The sequence below is a fragment of the Erythrolamprus reginae genome, chromosome 6, assembly GCF_031021105.1.
Source record: "Erythrolamprus reginae isolate rEryReg1 chromosome 6, rEryReg1.hap1, whole genome shotgun sequence".
NCBI classification, from domain to species: domain Eukaryota; kingdom Metazoa; phylum Chordata; class Lepidosauria; order Squamata; family Dipsadidae; genus Erythrolamprus; species Erythrolamprus reginae.
The window spans coordinates 61,057,611-61,074,886 of NC_091955.1; the positions used below are offsets into that span (position 1 = coordinate 61,057,611).

General features: G+C 38.6%; 1 protein-coding gene across 1 annotated transcript; it reads left to right on the forward strand.

Moving 5' to 3' along the window:
* The first annotated feature begins 293 nt into the window (after nt 1-293).
* On the forward strand, nt 294-13,249 carry MGP (matrix Gla protein). Its single transcript, XM_070754795.1, has 5 exons — nt 294-476; nt 6,309-6,446; nt 7,972-8,007; nt 10,893-10,974; nt 12,890-13,249. Exons 2-5 carry the CDS (start codon nt 6,386-6,388, stop codon nt 13,026-13,028), a joined length of 318 nt encoding a protein of 105 aa, XP_070610896.1. The 5' UTR covers nt 294-476; nt 6,309-6,385; the 3' UTR covers nt 13,029-13,249.
* The last annotated feature ends 4,027 nt before the right edge of the window (nt 13,250-17,276 follow it).

Genomic DNA, 17,276 nt, shown 5'->3' on the forward strand with positions numbered 1-17,276 from the left:
CCCCCCCCCACTCCTATTTTCCCCCTTCTCTCTCCAGGACTCAAGTTAAGGTCTAAGCATTTAAAGGACTACTTTGCTCCAGAGCATGATTACTGAAGGATAGAAGGAGGACCAGAGTCCCTGTATAAAAGTGTGATTTGCTTTCCAGGCCTCTATTCAAAGTCCCTGTGTGTTTTAGATGCAGCCCACACTGCCCCCAAGATGTGGCTTTGACCCCCACCAGCTACTAGTGTTTGTTGTCCCACCCACTCACTCTCCTGCTTTCATTTCCTGAGGTTTCTGATTTCCTGAGTGAGAGATGGAAATATTCAAAAAGAGGGTGGCAGTCTGAAGGAGGAGGCTGCATGGAGAATGGGAGGGAGGGGTCACTTATTATACATAAAAAGGCCTCCACTTACCCGTGTAGAGTCTAGGAACATCGGGAGAAGAGAACCTGCCCTAATATAACAGAGGACACCACAGATCATTATATTAGGGTGAGTATGCAGAGCCTGGCTAACATCTGTGTACCAGTCACTTGCATATGCAATATCAATAGCAACAAAGAAGGGAAAAGGTGTATATATTATAATATTGTGATCAGGAATATTTTCAACAGGATAAATTCCAAAGGACTCTATTAAAATGCAGGACTGTTAGCGAAAATAAGTGCTGGAATTAATACTAGAAATATTGGTTTATAATTGTATTAGGAGAAAAAGAAATATGAAATGAGAGTGGATCTGAATGTTCCTTTTCAAAAAAAATTCCTGGGTTTTATTTGAGCTTCAAAATTGAATGATATGTTGCTTAGAATCGGGATAAGGAGCATATGACTCTAATACTGTGGCTAAACTACAATTCCCAGGATACCTTAATATTTGAAGCAGGCTGAGTTGGTTAGATGAGAAGTATAATTCAGCAGCAAAGAAGGTAAGTTATATAATTTGCTTAGAATTAAAATGGTTTAATATTAGCACATATTCTATATTTCCCTAATCATCTTTAACCTCTGATTTTAGCAACATCATAAGCTGCCGATAATTAGCCAGGTTAATTTTAATGAACACTATTAAGACATATTTCCGTTAATTATGACTCAAACTTGAAAATAGTATCATTTGGCAAATAATTTTGTAAACAATAATTATAAACCCTGACCAATACAACCCCAAAGCACTGCTTATTGAAGTTAATGAAAATGATGATACAAGTCCATGTGGATCAAAACAGATTTTTCTCTGAAAATTTATCCTGCTTTAATAAACTTTGCGTTATTTGCTTTGGGAAGTATTAGGCATGCTGTGAGAAAGATGCTTGAAATAAAAATATGGTGTTTAAAAAAGCCATTCCAGATTTCTATGCATTTCACAAGAAGCATGATAATGGATGGATGGATGGATGGATGGATGGACAATCTAAGAGGAAGATGTACCCTACGAGACTAGACTTTCAATCCTGGGCCTAGAAAGCCTAGAACTAAGACGCCTTAAATAAGAGCTAAGTATTGCCCACAAGATAATATGCTGCAACGTCCTGCCTGTCGGCGACTAATTCAGCTTCAACCACAACAACACAAAAGCAAACCAGAGATTTAAACTTAATATTAACCGCTCCAAATTTGACTCTAAAAAATATGACTTCAGTAACTGAGTTATTGAAGCGTGGAACTCATTACCGGACTCCATAGTGTCATCCCCAAACCCCCAACAATTTATCCTTAGATTATCTATGGTTGATCTATCCAGATTCCTAAGAGGTCAGTAAGGGGCGAGTACAAGTGCACTAGAGTGACTTCTGTCCCCTGTCCTATTGCTCTCCTATATCTCCTATACCTTTCTTCTATTCCTATATCTCTTCTTATATTCTTTCATTGATATGTTCTATTACTATATCTTCTTTTCTATTCTTTCATAGATATATTTTACTATGAGTATCTGCTCTATAACCTTTATCGTGTATTTTACTATGTGTATATGTATATACCCACTAAAACCCTCATTGTGTATTGGACAAAATAAATAAATAAATAAAATAAAAATAAATAGAAGAAAAGATCAGATAAACCACAGATGGTGGTTGTGGTGAGCCACTATTTTCTCTCCAAGCATGTCCTGACAGCTTCCTCTGAAAGCAAAGATCTCTTTGCAAAGAACCCTCCACCACCTTGAGGCTTCGGAAATCTCTCTGTGATGCCTTGTCCTCTCCCATTCAGAACTCTTCCAATAGCTTTTTTTGCCTCTCTTTCTCCTGCCACCCACCAATAACAGTTGTTTTTCTCAGCAGGAGGCCAGGAGAGATGCCAGGTTAGCTACGATATACAGTCAACTGATAAAATCCACATAGAACAGAGTAGAATATAAACAAGTGGGCAGTAGGAAAAGCAAGTAGGATGCTTGGCTGCACAGCTAGAGGTATAACAAGTAGGAAGAGGGAGATTGTGATCCCGCTATATAGAGTGCTGGTGAGACCACATTTGGAATACTGTGTTCAGTTCTGGAGACCTCACCTACAAAAAGATATTGACAAAATTGAACAGGTCCAAAGACGGGCTACAAGAATGGTGGAAGGTCTTAAGCATAAAACATATCAGGAAAGACTTAATGAACTCAATCTGTATAGTCTGGAGGACAGAAGGAAAAGGGGGGACATGATAGAAACATTTAAATATGTCAAAGGGTTAAATAAGGTTCAGGAGGGAAGTGTTTTTAATAGGAAAGTGAACACAAGAACAAGGAGACACAATCTGAAGTTAGTTGGGGGAAAGATCAAAAGCCACATGAGAAAATATTATTTTACTGAAAGAGTAGTAGATCCTTGGAACAAACTTCCAGCAGACGTGGTTGGTAAATCCACAGTAACTGAATTCAAACATGCCTGGGATAAACATATATCCATCCTATGATAAAATACAGGAAATAGTATAAGGGCAGACTAGATGGATCATGAGGTCTTTTTCTGCTGTCAGTTTTCTATGTTTCTATGTTTTTAAGTCTTTACCAAGGCAAGTTGATATTTTAAAGGACATTTTTGCTACTTTAATATCAGAGATGCAGGGCTAAAAGGAGCAGAAGGATGTTATGTACTCAGAATCCCTTACACTGGAATTCCAGTACATGTGCTTCAGGATAGATACTTTTCTTCATACACATCCCTAGTCATCTCAAGGATGAAAATGGCCTTGAAAGAATGTTATTTGGGGGAAAACATATGGCATATGGATATGTTATACAGTATTCTGGACATATGCCCACATTCATTTTTATGCATACACAGTTTGGAAGCCTTCATTTCCATTGGCTTTGAAAACTCTGAGAATACTTTCTAGCGAATCCAGGGAAAATTGGCTTGTTGTTTGATTTCCTTCCTCTTTTATTTTATAGCTCTTCTAGGCTGCCCTATTTCTAACAAACTCTGGACAGGTAGTGCCTAGTCCAGCTCCATTCATAAGTTTATTTTATGTTCTATACCTCAATACTACTCACAATAATAATTATGGAGAAGTAGCTGCCAAGTTGCTTTTATTGCATTTTTAAAGAGCTGTGAAATTACAGTGGTTTGGCAAAATGCTACATCAGATTATCTTTGTTGGAAGGTTACAAGAACCAAGATGATGGGAAAGTCCTCACAACTAGGAAACCATAAATAGAAATGGGTAGAAGCACAATTGACTGAAACCTGGTTGAAAATTCATTATTAATATGATGGAGACATAATGATGCCATATTCACTTTATGTAGAAACTGTTCTTCTGATAGTTCTGCTATAGCATGTCACTGTCTACAAAACCATTAGAATTTTCATTAGGCAAGGGACTGAGAAACCATGATCTTGAATTTTTGCCAAGAATCAAGACTTAACAAATGGTTAGACACCATTTAATTGTGCTTATTGCAGAAATCTCATTATTGGTCACATTTTTATAGAAAAGCTTTATTGCTACATAGATTGGACACATAAACACATACCCCTCTTCAGGACAAATCTATTAGACCAGTGGTTCTCAACCTTGGGGTCGGGACCCCTTTGGAGGTAGAACGACCATTTCACAGGGGTCGCCTAAGACCATGGGAAAAGACAAATTTCCAATGGTGTTAGCAACTAAAGCTTCTATTCTGGCATCTTGGAACATGTTTTTACAATCCAACCAATCAGGTGTTTACAGGGGGGTGTCCCTCTGACCTCTTGCCAATCAGCTTAAAGATCTGTTGGAAGAATTGGCGCTAAACTTATAGTTGGGGGTCACCACAAGATGAGGAACTGTATTAAGAGGTCGCGACATTAGAAAGGTTGAGAACCACTGTATTAGACAGATCATTACAGTAAGGTCATTATAGTAAAACTCTTTTTATTAGTAACTAATTTTCCTAGAGGGAGGAGAATTTTCTCTTGGTCTCCACACTACCAGTAGTTTTGTGGAGAAGATATAAGCTTATCAACTTGGTAATTAGATAAAGTGGGGAACATTGGAATTTTAAGATTCACTTTGGGGACAATGAGAAAATAAGTTTTTATTATATAAAAATCAAAGGGGTGGGGCAGTACTGGATGTAGCTTCCAATTCCAATCTGCCTAAGTAAGTCAACTGAGCTTACTCGTAATCAATTGTTGGTGTTCATCCATGTTTTTATTAATGCCAGATCCCTTGTTACAAAAGCCTTACAATATTAAAAAGTGCTTCATTTGCCTTCTTGGGCATATCCCAAACCCTGCTTAATTGGCTTCATAGATATATGAAGTTTAGAAAAGTATGAAGAACAGTCAACAGCTGAAAATAACACTGAAAGGAAGAGTTGAAAGTTACAAGATGATATGGTAAACCCTGTTAATTTTGAGAGAACAAATGTATAGAAGTATCTTCCCTGGGTTTGGGGGAACTGCAACCCAACATTTCTGGAGGGAGTCAGCTAAGGAAAGCAGTTATTAATGGAAAGTGGCAAGGACAGGAAAACCAGCAATCCTCAATAAATTCTTGATGTAGGGCTCTGTCTGGCATTTAGTGACTTGTTAAAGGAAGTATTCCAAAAAGATATTGGGCCAGGGTAAAAATATAAATGTGATAATAAAAATAAAAATATAAATTGTTAAAGGAAATATTCCAAAAAGACATTGGGCCAGGGTAAAAATATAAATGTGGCAGAAATATAAACCTGATTTGATGTCATCTACATTTACACTGAAATGTATTAAGTTATATGGTTATTCTTCAGTCATGCATTTAATAATATTCAGCTTCTGTAATGCTACACACTATAATGTGGCAGCAATCTTGGGAGGAAGAATTTCTTCTGTGGACTGCTTTCTAGGTTTTCACAGGAGAGACAAGGCCTTGGAGACTTCAGTTGTGCTCTTCTGAAATGTAACCCTTCCCTGGTACAGAGCTGAAAGGATTGGATACTGTAGCCTAGAGGTTAATTCTCTGCCTTACAAGGCAAAGGTTGCAGGTTCAAGTTCCAGTGAGGGTATGGCTAGCTGATGAGGCCAAAATAAGGCCGAAATAGATCTATCCTTAATTTTCAAATTCAGCAAAAACATGTGACATATATATATACACACAGACACAGACACAGACACACACACACACACACACACACAGTAAAATACATGATGAAGGTTATAGAGGAGATACTCATAGTAAAATATATCTAAGAATAGAAAAGAAGATATAGTAATAGAACATATCAATGAAAGAACAGAAGAAGAGATATAAGAATAGAAGAAAGGTTTAGGAGATATAGGAGAGCAATAGGACAGGGGACGGAAGGCACTCTAGTGCACTTGTACTCGCCCCTTACTGACCTCTTAGGAATCTGGATAGGTCAACTGTACATAATCTAAGGGTAAAGTGTTGGGGGTTTGGGGATGACACAATGGAGTCTGGTAATGAGTTCCACGCTTCGACAACTCGGTTACTGAAGTTATATTTTTTACAGTCAAGTTTGGAGGGGTTAATATTAAGTTTAAATCTGTTATGTGCTCTTGTGTTGTTGTTGTGGTTGAAGCTGAAGTAGTCGCCGACAGGCAGGACGTTAGCATTCTCCTTTGGAGAAAACTATGGGACTGGGTTAAACTCTGGAATTCTATGCCATATCCAGTATTTTTGAACATGCAGAGTTAATATCTCACCTTGGTTTGAAATGTGAAGCCCTCCCTCTATAAAAAGGGAGGGAAAGCAAAGAAGCCCACTCCCACCAGAGGCTGATTAAAACCTCTGGGAGGATATTTTACAACAGTCTTTAAGAGACGAAGTGTCAGGCAAACCATCCAGCTAGCTCTTGTTTTCTTACTGCTGCTTTTAAACATACATATTTAATTGCTAAATTTTGCAGCTTGCTTGGAGCTTGGGGCCAGTTTCCAAACAGACAGAAAGGAAGGCAAGAGCAGAAATCAAGAAACAGATATAAAAATGAGGACCCTCATTATCCTTGCACTACTGGCTGTTCTCATGGTGACAGCTTTCTGCTATGGTAAGTGATACTTATTTTCAGGGGTTCGGGTGGCTATAGTCTATCATGGATATTCTGTACACATTCTCATTTATTTTCCCTTCACTGCTACTTATCTCTGTGTCGTATCTTTCTTCCTTAGCACTCTTTTTCCAGTACTTCACACTAGATACTTTCTGTCTAGTGCTCACTTGTTGTCTGTACATCTACAACCATCCCATTCTGTCCTTACTCGCTAGTAACCCATGTGTGTTTTCAGCCAAGTTAATTGCTTTACTAAGAAGCAGTACAATTTATAAATAAAGTATAAGCTTGCAAAATTGCACAGTGCAATTTGCAGAAAATGCATATGGGATATTTCTTTGGTTTAGCTGAGTTTCAGCTGTGATGAAGAAAGTCCTAGATTTAATATGGAGAGATTGATAAGCATATTCAAAGGAAAAAAAACCTATCCTGCAGAGATATTCTAAATGTTTCCTTCTGAAGTTTTAGAGATGGCCAGAATATCAAACAAAGAGATATCAATGAAATAAATAGAGTTTTAGATAATTTTAGATATTTAGATAGATAAATTAGACAATGTAATATTTTGGTTGTTGGCTACACTTACCTGGAGTGTCTAAAGAAACACACGTTCTTTCAAGTGGCTTATATTTATCTTGCCAAAATATTTTTTGCTCTATTGATCTTTTGTTGATAATGTGGAGTGTCTCACTTCACTCATTATTCTTGTGCTACAAGAATAACATGATCTAACCTGATATGAAACATGATACATACAATTGTGTAAAATGGTCAAACCATGAGTAATAATTAGATATAATTGATTTCAGTGTGAGCTACATTACCTTTTTTGGTGTCTTTCATGCCTACAATGTCTTGATGGCTTTATTAATGCTGGACAGGATTTTATAAAGTTGTTTGATGTGGAAATAATAGTACTTGATGTGTGTTCTCAAGGTATATTTATTCTTGGATTGATGGTGCATTTTATAAAAATAATGTAATTCATAAAACATTTTTCCATTTGAACTGTCTGCATAAATATTCTGTAATCCTTTAATGTAATTGTATATCTTTAGGAACCCCAAAATAAGAGCTAGTCTTTTAGGTCCTGTAGGTAAATTAAAGCAAGAGTCTGCTTTTTAGTGGTCTATATGTAATGGCAATACGCCTTAATTATGAACCAAAATCAGATGTTCTTATGACTCAAATATCATCTCACAATTGCACACTATTGAACTCTTTATAAATGCACGATGGATAAATTAATTGTACCTGTATCTATGTTATTACAACATCCACTAATATAAATAGATTTTTTAAAATAATAGTTGATTCTACAAGTGGCTCAATCTATTCATTAGCCAAAGCTGGGAATTAAACTTCTGTATTGACTAATCTGAGAGGATATTTTAATTAGACAACTTTAGGAACAGATTTGGGAGATTAAAAAGATTTTTGATCTGGTTCACTAGGCTGGTTTAAATGTTTGCATTCTTATAGTGTTGTGATTGAATAAATCACTTTCTCTTTATTTTCTTAGAGTCTCATGAGAGCATCGAATCACACGAATATACAAGTAAGAAATTATGGTATATGGTTCTTGAATTGTTTGGGTTTTGCAGGGAATCTGAATTGATCTCTTATTGCCACTTTACAAAAAAAATCATTTTTTTCAATCAATTGAAGGAATATAACCCTACTCTTTCACCATGACTTCAGTCTATTCAAACAGCCCAGTAAGATTCCCCCATCTTCTTTTCCCAACTGTTCTCTTATCATCAAAACTTGTGATACTCTTAGGGAGCCAAATGGTTGCAATTTAATATCACTAACTGTTGTGTTAGAGAACAAACTAAGAATAGCATCTGTCACAGAAAGGGTGGCAAGAAATAAAACCAAGGAAATAGCTTGTCCAGTCGACACAGTGGGAGCCAAATATCTCATCCACATTGGGAAAATACGTCAAGAAGCCCCGCTTATCTATGCCTGAAAAAAAGCCTGTTTGAAAGGACAGAAAATAATATCCACAGTTCTCTCAGAACTGTATCAATAGCAATCTCTAAAACCCTTTACTACTAGTTTATGCGTGCGCTTGTGCACGCGCTCGCAACTTCTGCATATGGACAGAAGTATTCCATGAGGGTGGGTTAAACCTCTTTAGATCCAGATCTAATTTTTATCCACTACTTTTACAGCAACATAAAACTTTTTTTCAGTTTTTAAAATTACATAACAATCTTTAGGATGACTTAGGGACCTCGCCAGTTTAAGAATCCATTTGTTTGAATCCTTGGAACAAGTTAAGATTATGGTAAAACTGGTTTATATCAAGGGTTAGTCTTCTTCCCTCAAACAGTTCTTTTTCCCCAGGAATCCCCTTCTTTAAAAGCAGAAAACTGGATTTTTCTGTCTCAAGGGAGGTACAAAGCAATCATCCTCTACCTTTGTCTGCACAATAATAATTAAGATTCCCAATTTTTCCTTTAGGCCAGTGTTTCCCAACCTTGGCAACTTGAAGATATTTGGACTTCAACTCCCAGAATTCCCCAACCAGCATTCTCTGGCTGGGGAATTCTGGGAGTTGAAGTCCAAATATCTTCAAGTCATCAAGGTTGGGAAACACTGCTTTAGGCAATGAGGAAGGGCTACTGAAGATGAAAGGAAAAACAGAAGACACATTCTTCTTTTCAGTTCTATGGAGTCAAGTACACACAATACTATTCTATTAAAAATCCTGGCCTCTTTTGCATCTTTCTGATTTTATCTTTCTTTTAAAAACCGAAGCTTGCCATGAAATACAGTAAATGGTAGTAAAATTAGCTTACATCCCAAAACAACTTATTTGTCAATATTCTCATTCAGAATCGTTCTATCATTAGTTTAATCATAAGTCTTTCACCCTGAGTGATCATAAAATATTGTCACAATAGACTGGTGATTGCTGATCTAATTAAATACTGGAACTATTTCAAAAAGTTGGGAAAGAAAATGTGAAAAAGAATCTGGCTGAGATGGGAGGTTAAGAAGTAAGGAAAACACATAAATAATTGTGCTTTCACATTCTGGAGATAGCAAATTACTGAAAAACCCCCCCAATACACTTTATTTATTTATTTATTTTTATTTAATTCAACTCCTATGCCGCCCAGTTAATACGCATAGTGAATAACACTCAAACGCAGGATCAAAAACCTAAAGGTTTTTCTTATCCTTGTGTTCTTTTTATTGGCTTCCCAAGGTATCGAAAAGTTGGACTAGTTAGATCCTTGCTCTCATTCATCTGGACTTTTGCATGCTTATGTAACAGGATTTGCACTAAAATAAACAATTTTCCCTCGGATACTTTGTGTAGGCGGGGTTAATGAGTTGGAAGCTCCCATGGAAAATCATGCAACAGAAAAGCCATTCGTTTTTATTAATAACAGAAGGCCTGGCCTTGAACAGAAGAAAATAATAGGTTTGGACTCTGGCTAGCTCATATGGGGAAACCAATGTCAAAAGGACATGGACACAGGATGAATTAGCATTTAGCATTTAGAAATAGACTTATATACCTCCTCACAGTGCTTTACAGCCCCCTCTAAGCAGTTTACAGAGAGTAAGCATATTTATTTATTATTTATTTATTGGATTTGTATGCCGCCCCTTTCCGTAGGCTCGGGCGGCTCACAACAGTAATAAAAACAGCATATAACAATCCAATATTAAAACAGTTAAAAACCCTTATTATAAAACCAAACATACATACAGACATACCATGCATAAAATTGTAAAGGCCTAGGGGGAAAGAGTATCTCAGTTCCCCCATGGCTGGCGGCAGAGGTGGGCTTTAAGAAGCTTACGAAAGGCAAGGAGGGTGGGGGCAATTCTAATCTCTGGGGGGGAGTTGATGCCAGAGGGCCAGGGCCGCCACAGAGAAGGCTCTTCTCCTGGGTCCCGCCAAGCGACATTGTTTAGTTGACGGGACCCGGAGAAGACCCACTCTGTGGGACCTAACTGGTCGCTGGGATTCGTGCAGCAGAAGGCCCCCAACAATCTGGGTCCTCATTTTACTGACCTTGGAAGGATGGAAGACTGAGTCAACCTTGAGTCTACTGGGATTTGATCTGCCAAACTGCTAGCAGTACTGCACTCTAACCCCTCCACCCCTGAGCAGTGTTCTCTCTAAATTTTTTTTGGGGTGGGCGGAAAAGTATAGTGTCTGAGCGACAGTCCCTTCGGGACTGGGCGACACAGAAATAATAATAAAATTTCCCTCTCGGCTTCTGGGCAGGTTTGGAAAACTCTGAGTTGATGATGATTTTTAAGTGAGCGATTGCTCACCTGCTCAGCTTAGAGGGAACTATGCCCCTGAGGCTCTTAATTGGGGGGGGGGGCACAGCAAGCTGTTATCTTTTGATTCATATATTTTGATTATGACATGTATCACTAATTATTAACTATTGATCTCTTTCCCATCAGGTCCTTTCCTTAACAGAAGGTACGCCAACATCTTTATGAGACCCCAACCAGAGAACAGGAGAAACTCCTATTGGCAGGAAAGGTATGCTTCATTAGAATTCAGGATCATTCAGAACCAATGGTCCTGGTGTCTTGGTGCTGATTCCCAACTTCTACTATCCTAAAAAATTATGGGATCTGAACGCAAATTATCTGAAAGATAAGAGATTATATAAGACTTGCTTTGAGGAAAAGCCTCTCTTCCTCAAAGAATGATGACTTGCATTGGAACAAATAATAGGAAGAAAATATCTAGCAAGGTTTATTGCTGATATACCTGATTATCCTGTGCATAGCTGAGAACCACTAACAGCCAAGGTACAACCACCGCAATGTACAATATTTTTTGGGGGGGGGAAGGATGTCATAGGTTGTCACGATCAATCAGTTCTGCTATTTCCCAATAATCCTATTATTTCTCTTTTAGCCCTCTTCTCCCTTATTCTTTTTCTAGTGCCATTTCTTCACGCAACTTTTTAACAGTATCCCCCAGTGATAAAAAGCCCGTTCTGATTACTGATATTTTGGCACAAAAATAGTAAGATGATTCTATAAAATTCCTGAGGGGTAATGACCTAAGGTCTAGGCAGCCAGTTGCTGGTTAGAGACTATGCATTTTTATTTCATTTTGGTATGAATGGAGGTCAACACTATTTTATTTATTTGTTTTGGCTTGACGGAAGTCATTGCTATGGTCATTTCACACAGTTGAGAAAGATTGGTTTCCATAGATACCTTATTCTCTGATTTTCTGTCTACGGAGAGGGGTGGCAAACAAATCTAATTAATAATAATAATAATAATAATAATAATAATAATAATAATAATAATAATAAAAAAAATGTTGACAACTTAAGGATTCCAGAAGGCACACAGACTGTCTTCAATGTAACTTATTGGCTGTGGCTGCCCACCCTATTCTAATTTAGACATGGGAAATTTGACACTTTCCAGATGTTTATTTTTTTTTTTTTATTTATTTATTTATTTATTTATTTATTTATTTTGTCCAATACACAATGAGGATTTTAGTGGGTATATATCTATATACACATAGTAAAATACATGATGAAGGTTATAGAGGAGATACTCATAGTAAAATATATCTAAGAAATAATAGAAAAGAAGATATAGGAATAGAATATATCAATGAAAGAATAGAAGAGATATAGGAATAGAGGAAAGGTATAGGAGATATAGGAGAGCAATAGGACAGGGGACGGAAGACACTCTAGTGCACTTGTACTCGCCCCTTACTGACCTCTTAGGAATCTGGATAGGTCAACCGTAGATAATCTAAGGGTAAAGTGTTGGGGGTTTGGGGATGACACTATGGAGTCCGGTAATGAGTTCCACGCTTCGACAAGTCGGTTACTGAAGTCATATTTTTTACAGTCAAGTTTGGAGCAGTTAATATTAAGTTTAAATCTGTTGTGTGCTCTTGTGTTGTTGTGGTTGAAGCTGAAGTAGTCGCCGACAGGCAGGATGTTGCAGCATATGATCTTGTGGGCAATACTTAGATCTTGTTTAAGGCGTCTTAGTTCTAAACTTTCTGTTGTTGAATATCAAGCTATCCTGGCTATTGGTTAGGTTAGGTTAGGTTTATTGGATTTATATGCCGCCCCTCTCCGCAAACTCGGTGGGGCTCATGGCTTCAACATTTAGAGAACATGGGTCTAAAGTCAATTCACAAGTTTGTTTTTAATGGGTAGATTCTACTCACAGAGATTTTAGCTGTTACTTTGGGAAACATCCGCCCTATTTGAGAATCCTAAAAAGATTATTCAAAGACCTTCCGTGGCAAAACATGTGAACAGAACTGGAAGCCCTTTAAACCATGGCACAGGAAGAAAAGAAGAATAAGAGGATACTACTAGGTTACCAAAGGTTCACAAGTAATTCCCTCCACCCTGAGCACAATCTGCTCTTTCATCCCCTTCTCCTGTTTATGTTGACAGGATCCGAGAGCGAAGGAAAACTACCCAGGAACTCCAACGGGAGGAATGTGAAGATTACAATCCATGTGAACGTTTCGCTATGCGCCATGGCTACGTTGCTGCCTACAAACGGTTCTTTGGGCAGAGGAGAGGAGAGTGAAAACGTTATATTCCCAGTGCCTGGAGCCTGGTTTTGTAGTTACAAAGAGTGACACCTTTGAAATGTATTGTTGCTTCTTAACTGCCTATTATTCCACCTGTCGCTTCATTCTTTTGTAGCCAGCGATTTCTAGTATCTGTTAATTAGCACAATGCTGACGTAACGATGATTGGGCAGAGGATTTCTTATGAAATAAACATTATGGTTTGTTCATAACTGAAGAGTTCTCTCGTGTGTGTGATTTGCACATTTGTACACAGTTAGAATCTGATATGATAATAAAGTAGTTCGTGTTGGTTGTAACTTTAGAATATTTATGAATGAAATAAAGGAGCCAACAGCACTGTATCCTCATGATGCCCTAGGGCAGTGTTTCCCAACCTTGGCAACTTGAAGATATCTGGACTTCAACTCCCAGAATTCTCCAGCCAGCATTCGCCTTTTTCCCCTTGGGTGCCGAAAGCACATGTGCGTGCGCTATCACACACGTGTGTGTGTGTCCACACTTATAATGCAATGCCCCGCCCCTTGCAGAATTCTGCACAAACCTTCCCCAAGCATGCGCAACCCCATTTTCCCTTCACATCTCAAAACAGCACTGGGAGAAAAAAGCCTCCCACTCCCAAATGGTGCTGGGAGTGGGAAAAAGCCTCCCGACCTCAAACGGCACTTGTTGGTGGGTGGGGAAGCTTCCTGTCTCCAACTGGTGCTGGGAGGGGGGAAAAGCCTTCTGTCCCCAAATGGTGCTGGGGGGAATCTCTGGCAGACATGAAAATCAGCTGGCCGATGGGAGGCATGTAGCAGCTCAGTAGAGCTGAGCTGTGGCACAGCTCACCTGCCCACAGAGGGCTCTGCTTGTCACCTGTGGCACCTATGCCATACAACACAAGCGCATGAGTTTTCGGAGAGGGGCGGCATATAAATCCAATAAAACTAAACTAAACTAAACTAAACACTATACATAAAACTATATAAGCCTGGGGGAGATGTCTCAATTCTCCCATGCCTGGCGATATAGGTGGGTCTTAAGCAATTTACGAAAGGCCAGGAAGATGGGGGCAGTTCTGATCTCTGGGGGGAGTTGATTCCAGAGGGCCGCCACAGAGAAGGCTCTTCCCCTGGGACCCACCAGATGACCCACCAGATGACATCATCATCACGACCCTAGAATACCTAGGACAGTCCCTAAATAATAAATGTATTTTTTAAAGTGTAAAAGTGTGTGTTTGGGGGAATGTGTAAAAACAGATGAAAAGTTAGAGGATAACCAAGTCTTCCATAGAAGTACTCATGTCCTTTTAGGGTTCTGAAATTGTGCAAGGATTTGGAGTGAGACGAGGATTTATGTGCTCAGGGGAAATTATTTTCTTTTGTGGCTGAGCCTTTGGGTTGGGTTTATTTCCTGGAAACTGCTTTGAATTATCCCTGCAGTTTTAGGAATTCTAGATTTTTATTGTTATTTTGGCTGTCCTGAAAATTACTGATCCTATTGTACACCAATACTAATAGGTACTGATTTTTACAACTCCAACTAGCCAATTCAGTAGGTTTAGTGATTATTGCCGCAATCCTAATTGCTTCCATGATTAAGTGTCCTTAGCTTTCAACATGCTATTAAAAGACAGCCACCTGAAATTAAATCCATTTCTCCTTGAAAGTATCCAGATGGGTATGACCAAAGAGACATAATGTTTGTTGTTTCCCATTCCAAATAAAGCAATAACATTAGCCACACCCCATCTTTAAAATTGCATAAGATACCCAGGGACACAATCATTTACTGTATATAACATAGCATGCTAATGCGGTATTTTGTTAGTGTTAAAGAAATGGATATAGCACCAAAGTTGGTGTCAGCCACATGACTATACTGTCCATTGCAATTTGAATTGTTTCCTTCAGTTTAACTCTGAAGGAAAGTTGAACTGATTGTGGTCATAGACCATTATGATCCTTACATTGTGATCGTAGACCAGTATAAGTGACAACAAAACACAGTTTAAGATAGGTGTTAAAATACATTTGTAAAAAAAATGAACATCTACCAGTATAAATGTGGTCTATATAACTACATCCATAGGATGCATCCTATATTAAATTATAATGTAAGAACTAATAATACATGTTTAATTTTATTTAATATGTGAAATTGGTACCTAAAATTGTTGGTATCACAAAGTAATGATATCTAAAATGTAAAAGAATTGTAGTTACAAAGAATGCATTGTGGAAGATTGGCTCATGGAGATGTGATAGCTCTTCTGTGCTACTGCACAAAATGTAGCCCCATGTGCTGTAACAAATTGCACTTCATTTAAAGCAAATAATAATAATAATAATAATAATAATAATAATAATAATAATAATTTATTAGGTTTGTATGCCGCCCCTCTCCACAGACTCGGGGCGGCTCACAACAACAATAATAACAATGTGACAGTGTAGCAAATCTAATATTTAAAAGAAAGCATCTAAAAACTCATCATTTAAAAACCATACAACACAAGCACACCATACATAAAACTATATAAGCCTGGGGGAGATGTCTCAATTCCCCCATGCCTGGTGATATAGGTGGGTCTTAAGCAATTTAAGAAAGACAAGGAGTGTGGGGGCAGTTCTGATCTCTGGGCGGAGTTGATTCCAGAGGGTCGGGGCCACCACAGAAAAGGCTCTTCCCCTGGGGCCCAGATGACATTGTTTTAGTCGACGGGACCCAGAGAAGTCCAACTCTGTGGGACCTTATCGGCCGCTGGGATTCGTGCGGCAGAAGACGGTCCTGGAGGTATTCTGGTCCGATGCCATGTAGGGCTTTATAGGTCATTATGAATCTGGTTCAGATGTGTCCATAAAAGGAGAAATGAAGAAAAACACACCCCTCTGATACCAGCAAGAGTGGAGAGTAAAGAAGATAATAGAGGAATAAATAATAATACTATAGCCATACTATATGAATAGTATGACATTAGACAGCACTGTGAAATAAGGTGTTCAGCAGAGTGATGGCCCAAGGGGAAAAAATCCCCTGTGTCTAGTTCTTTTGACCTACAATGCCCTATAATGCCACCCCAATGGGAGGAACTGAAACAATTTATGTCCAGGATGTGAAGGGGCTGCAGATCTCTTGTCATCCCTCCTTTGACCAGGTCTTCTATGGGAAACAGACTGATTGAAATTCCTCTTTCTGCAGCCTTGACTATCTATTGGAGTCTGTACTTGTCCTGTTTCTTACCAACAGTTACAGAAGTACAAATGACAGACTCAATTATTTACAGTAAAACTGCATCAACAGCTGCTGGGGAAGTCTGAACTTCCTGAGTTGATGCAGGAAGAACATTATTTGTTGATAGTTCTAAAGTTAAGTGTCCATTTCAGATCCTTGGAAATTATAGAATGCCAAAATTTGAAGGATTCTATTGCTTCTTTTGTGCTGTTGAATATAGTAAGAGGTGGTAAAAGAGAGGAATGCCTCCTAAATCCATTGTCAAGGCTATAATTTTAAGCATGTTCAACTCCAGATTGTTATGGTTGCACCACAGGGCCAGTTGTTCAACATCCCGTCTATATGCAGCTGCGAGAGCAATCATGGGCTTCCCTAGGTATGCCCATGTTACACCAACACTCCACAGTCTGCATTGGTTGCCGATCAGTTTCCGGTCACAATTCAAAGTGTTGGTTATGACCTATAAAGCCCTTCATGGCATCGGACCAGAATACATCCGGGTCCGCCTTCTGCCGCACGAATCCCAGCGACCGGTTAGGTCCCACAGAGTCGGTCTTCTTCGGGTCCCGTCAACTAAACAATGTTGTCTGGCGGGATCCAGGGAAAAAGCCTTCTCTGTGGTGGCCCCGACCCTCTGGAACCAGCTCCCCCCAGAGATCAGAATTGCCCCCACCCTCCTTGCCTTTTGTAAGCTCCTTAAAACCCACCTCTGTCATCAGGCCTGGGGGAACTGAACTAACCTTTTCCCCCTAGGCCTATACAATTTATGCATGGTATGTTTGTGTGTATGTTTGGTTTTAATAAGGGTCTTTTTAATTATTTTAAACATTAGATTTGTTACATGCTGTTTATTACTGTTGTTAGCCTCCCCGAGTCTACGGAGAGGGGCAGCATACAAATCAAATAAATAAATAAACAAATAAACAAATAAATAAATAAATATATGGAGATTCATTACCATCTCGAATGAAGCCAATGCCTGTTGTATTGTCTGAAAACTTTAACAGAGAATTCCCTTCGAGGCG

What these genes read in the sequence shown, in the direction of transcription:
- MGP (XM_070754795.1), top strand. Translation starts at nt 6,386, where the DNA reads ATGAGGACCCTCATTATCCTTGCACTACTGGCTGTTCTCATGGTGACA. An exon ending in GGTGACAGCTTTCTGCTATG is followed by an intron (nt 6,447 to 7,971) that starts GTAAGTGATACT and finishes TTATTTTCTTAG; the next exon opens with AGTCTCATGAGAGCATCGAA. An exon ending in AACTCCTATTGGCAGGAAAG is followed by an intron (nt 10,975 to 12,889) that starts GTATGCTTCATT and finishes TTATGTTGACAG; the next exon opens with GATCCGAGAGCGAAGGAAAA.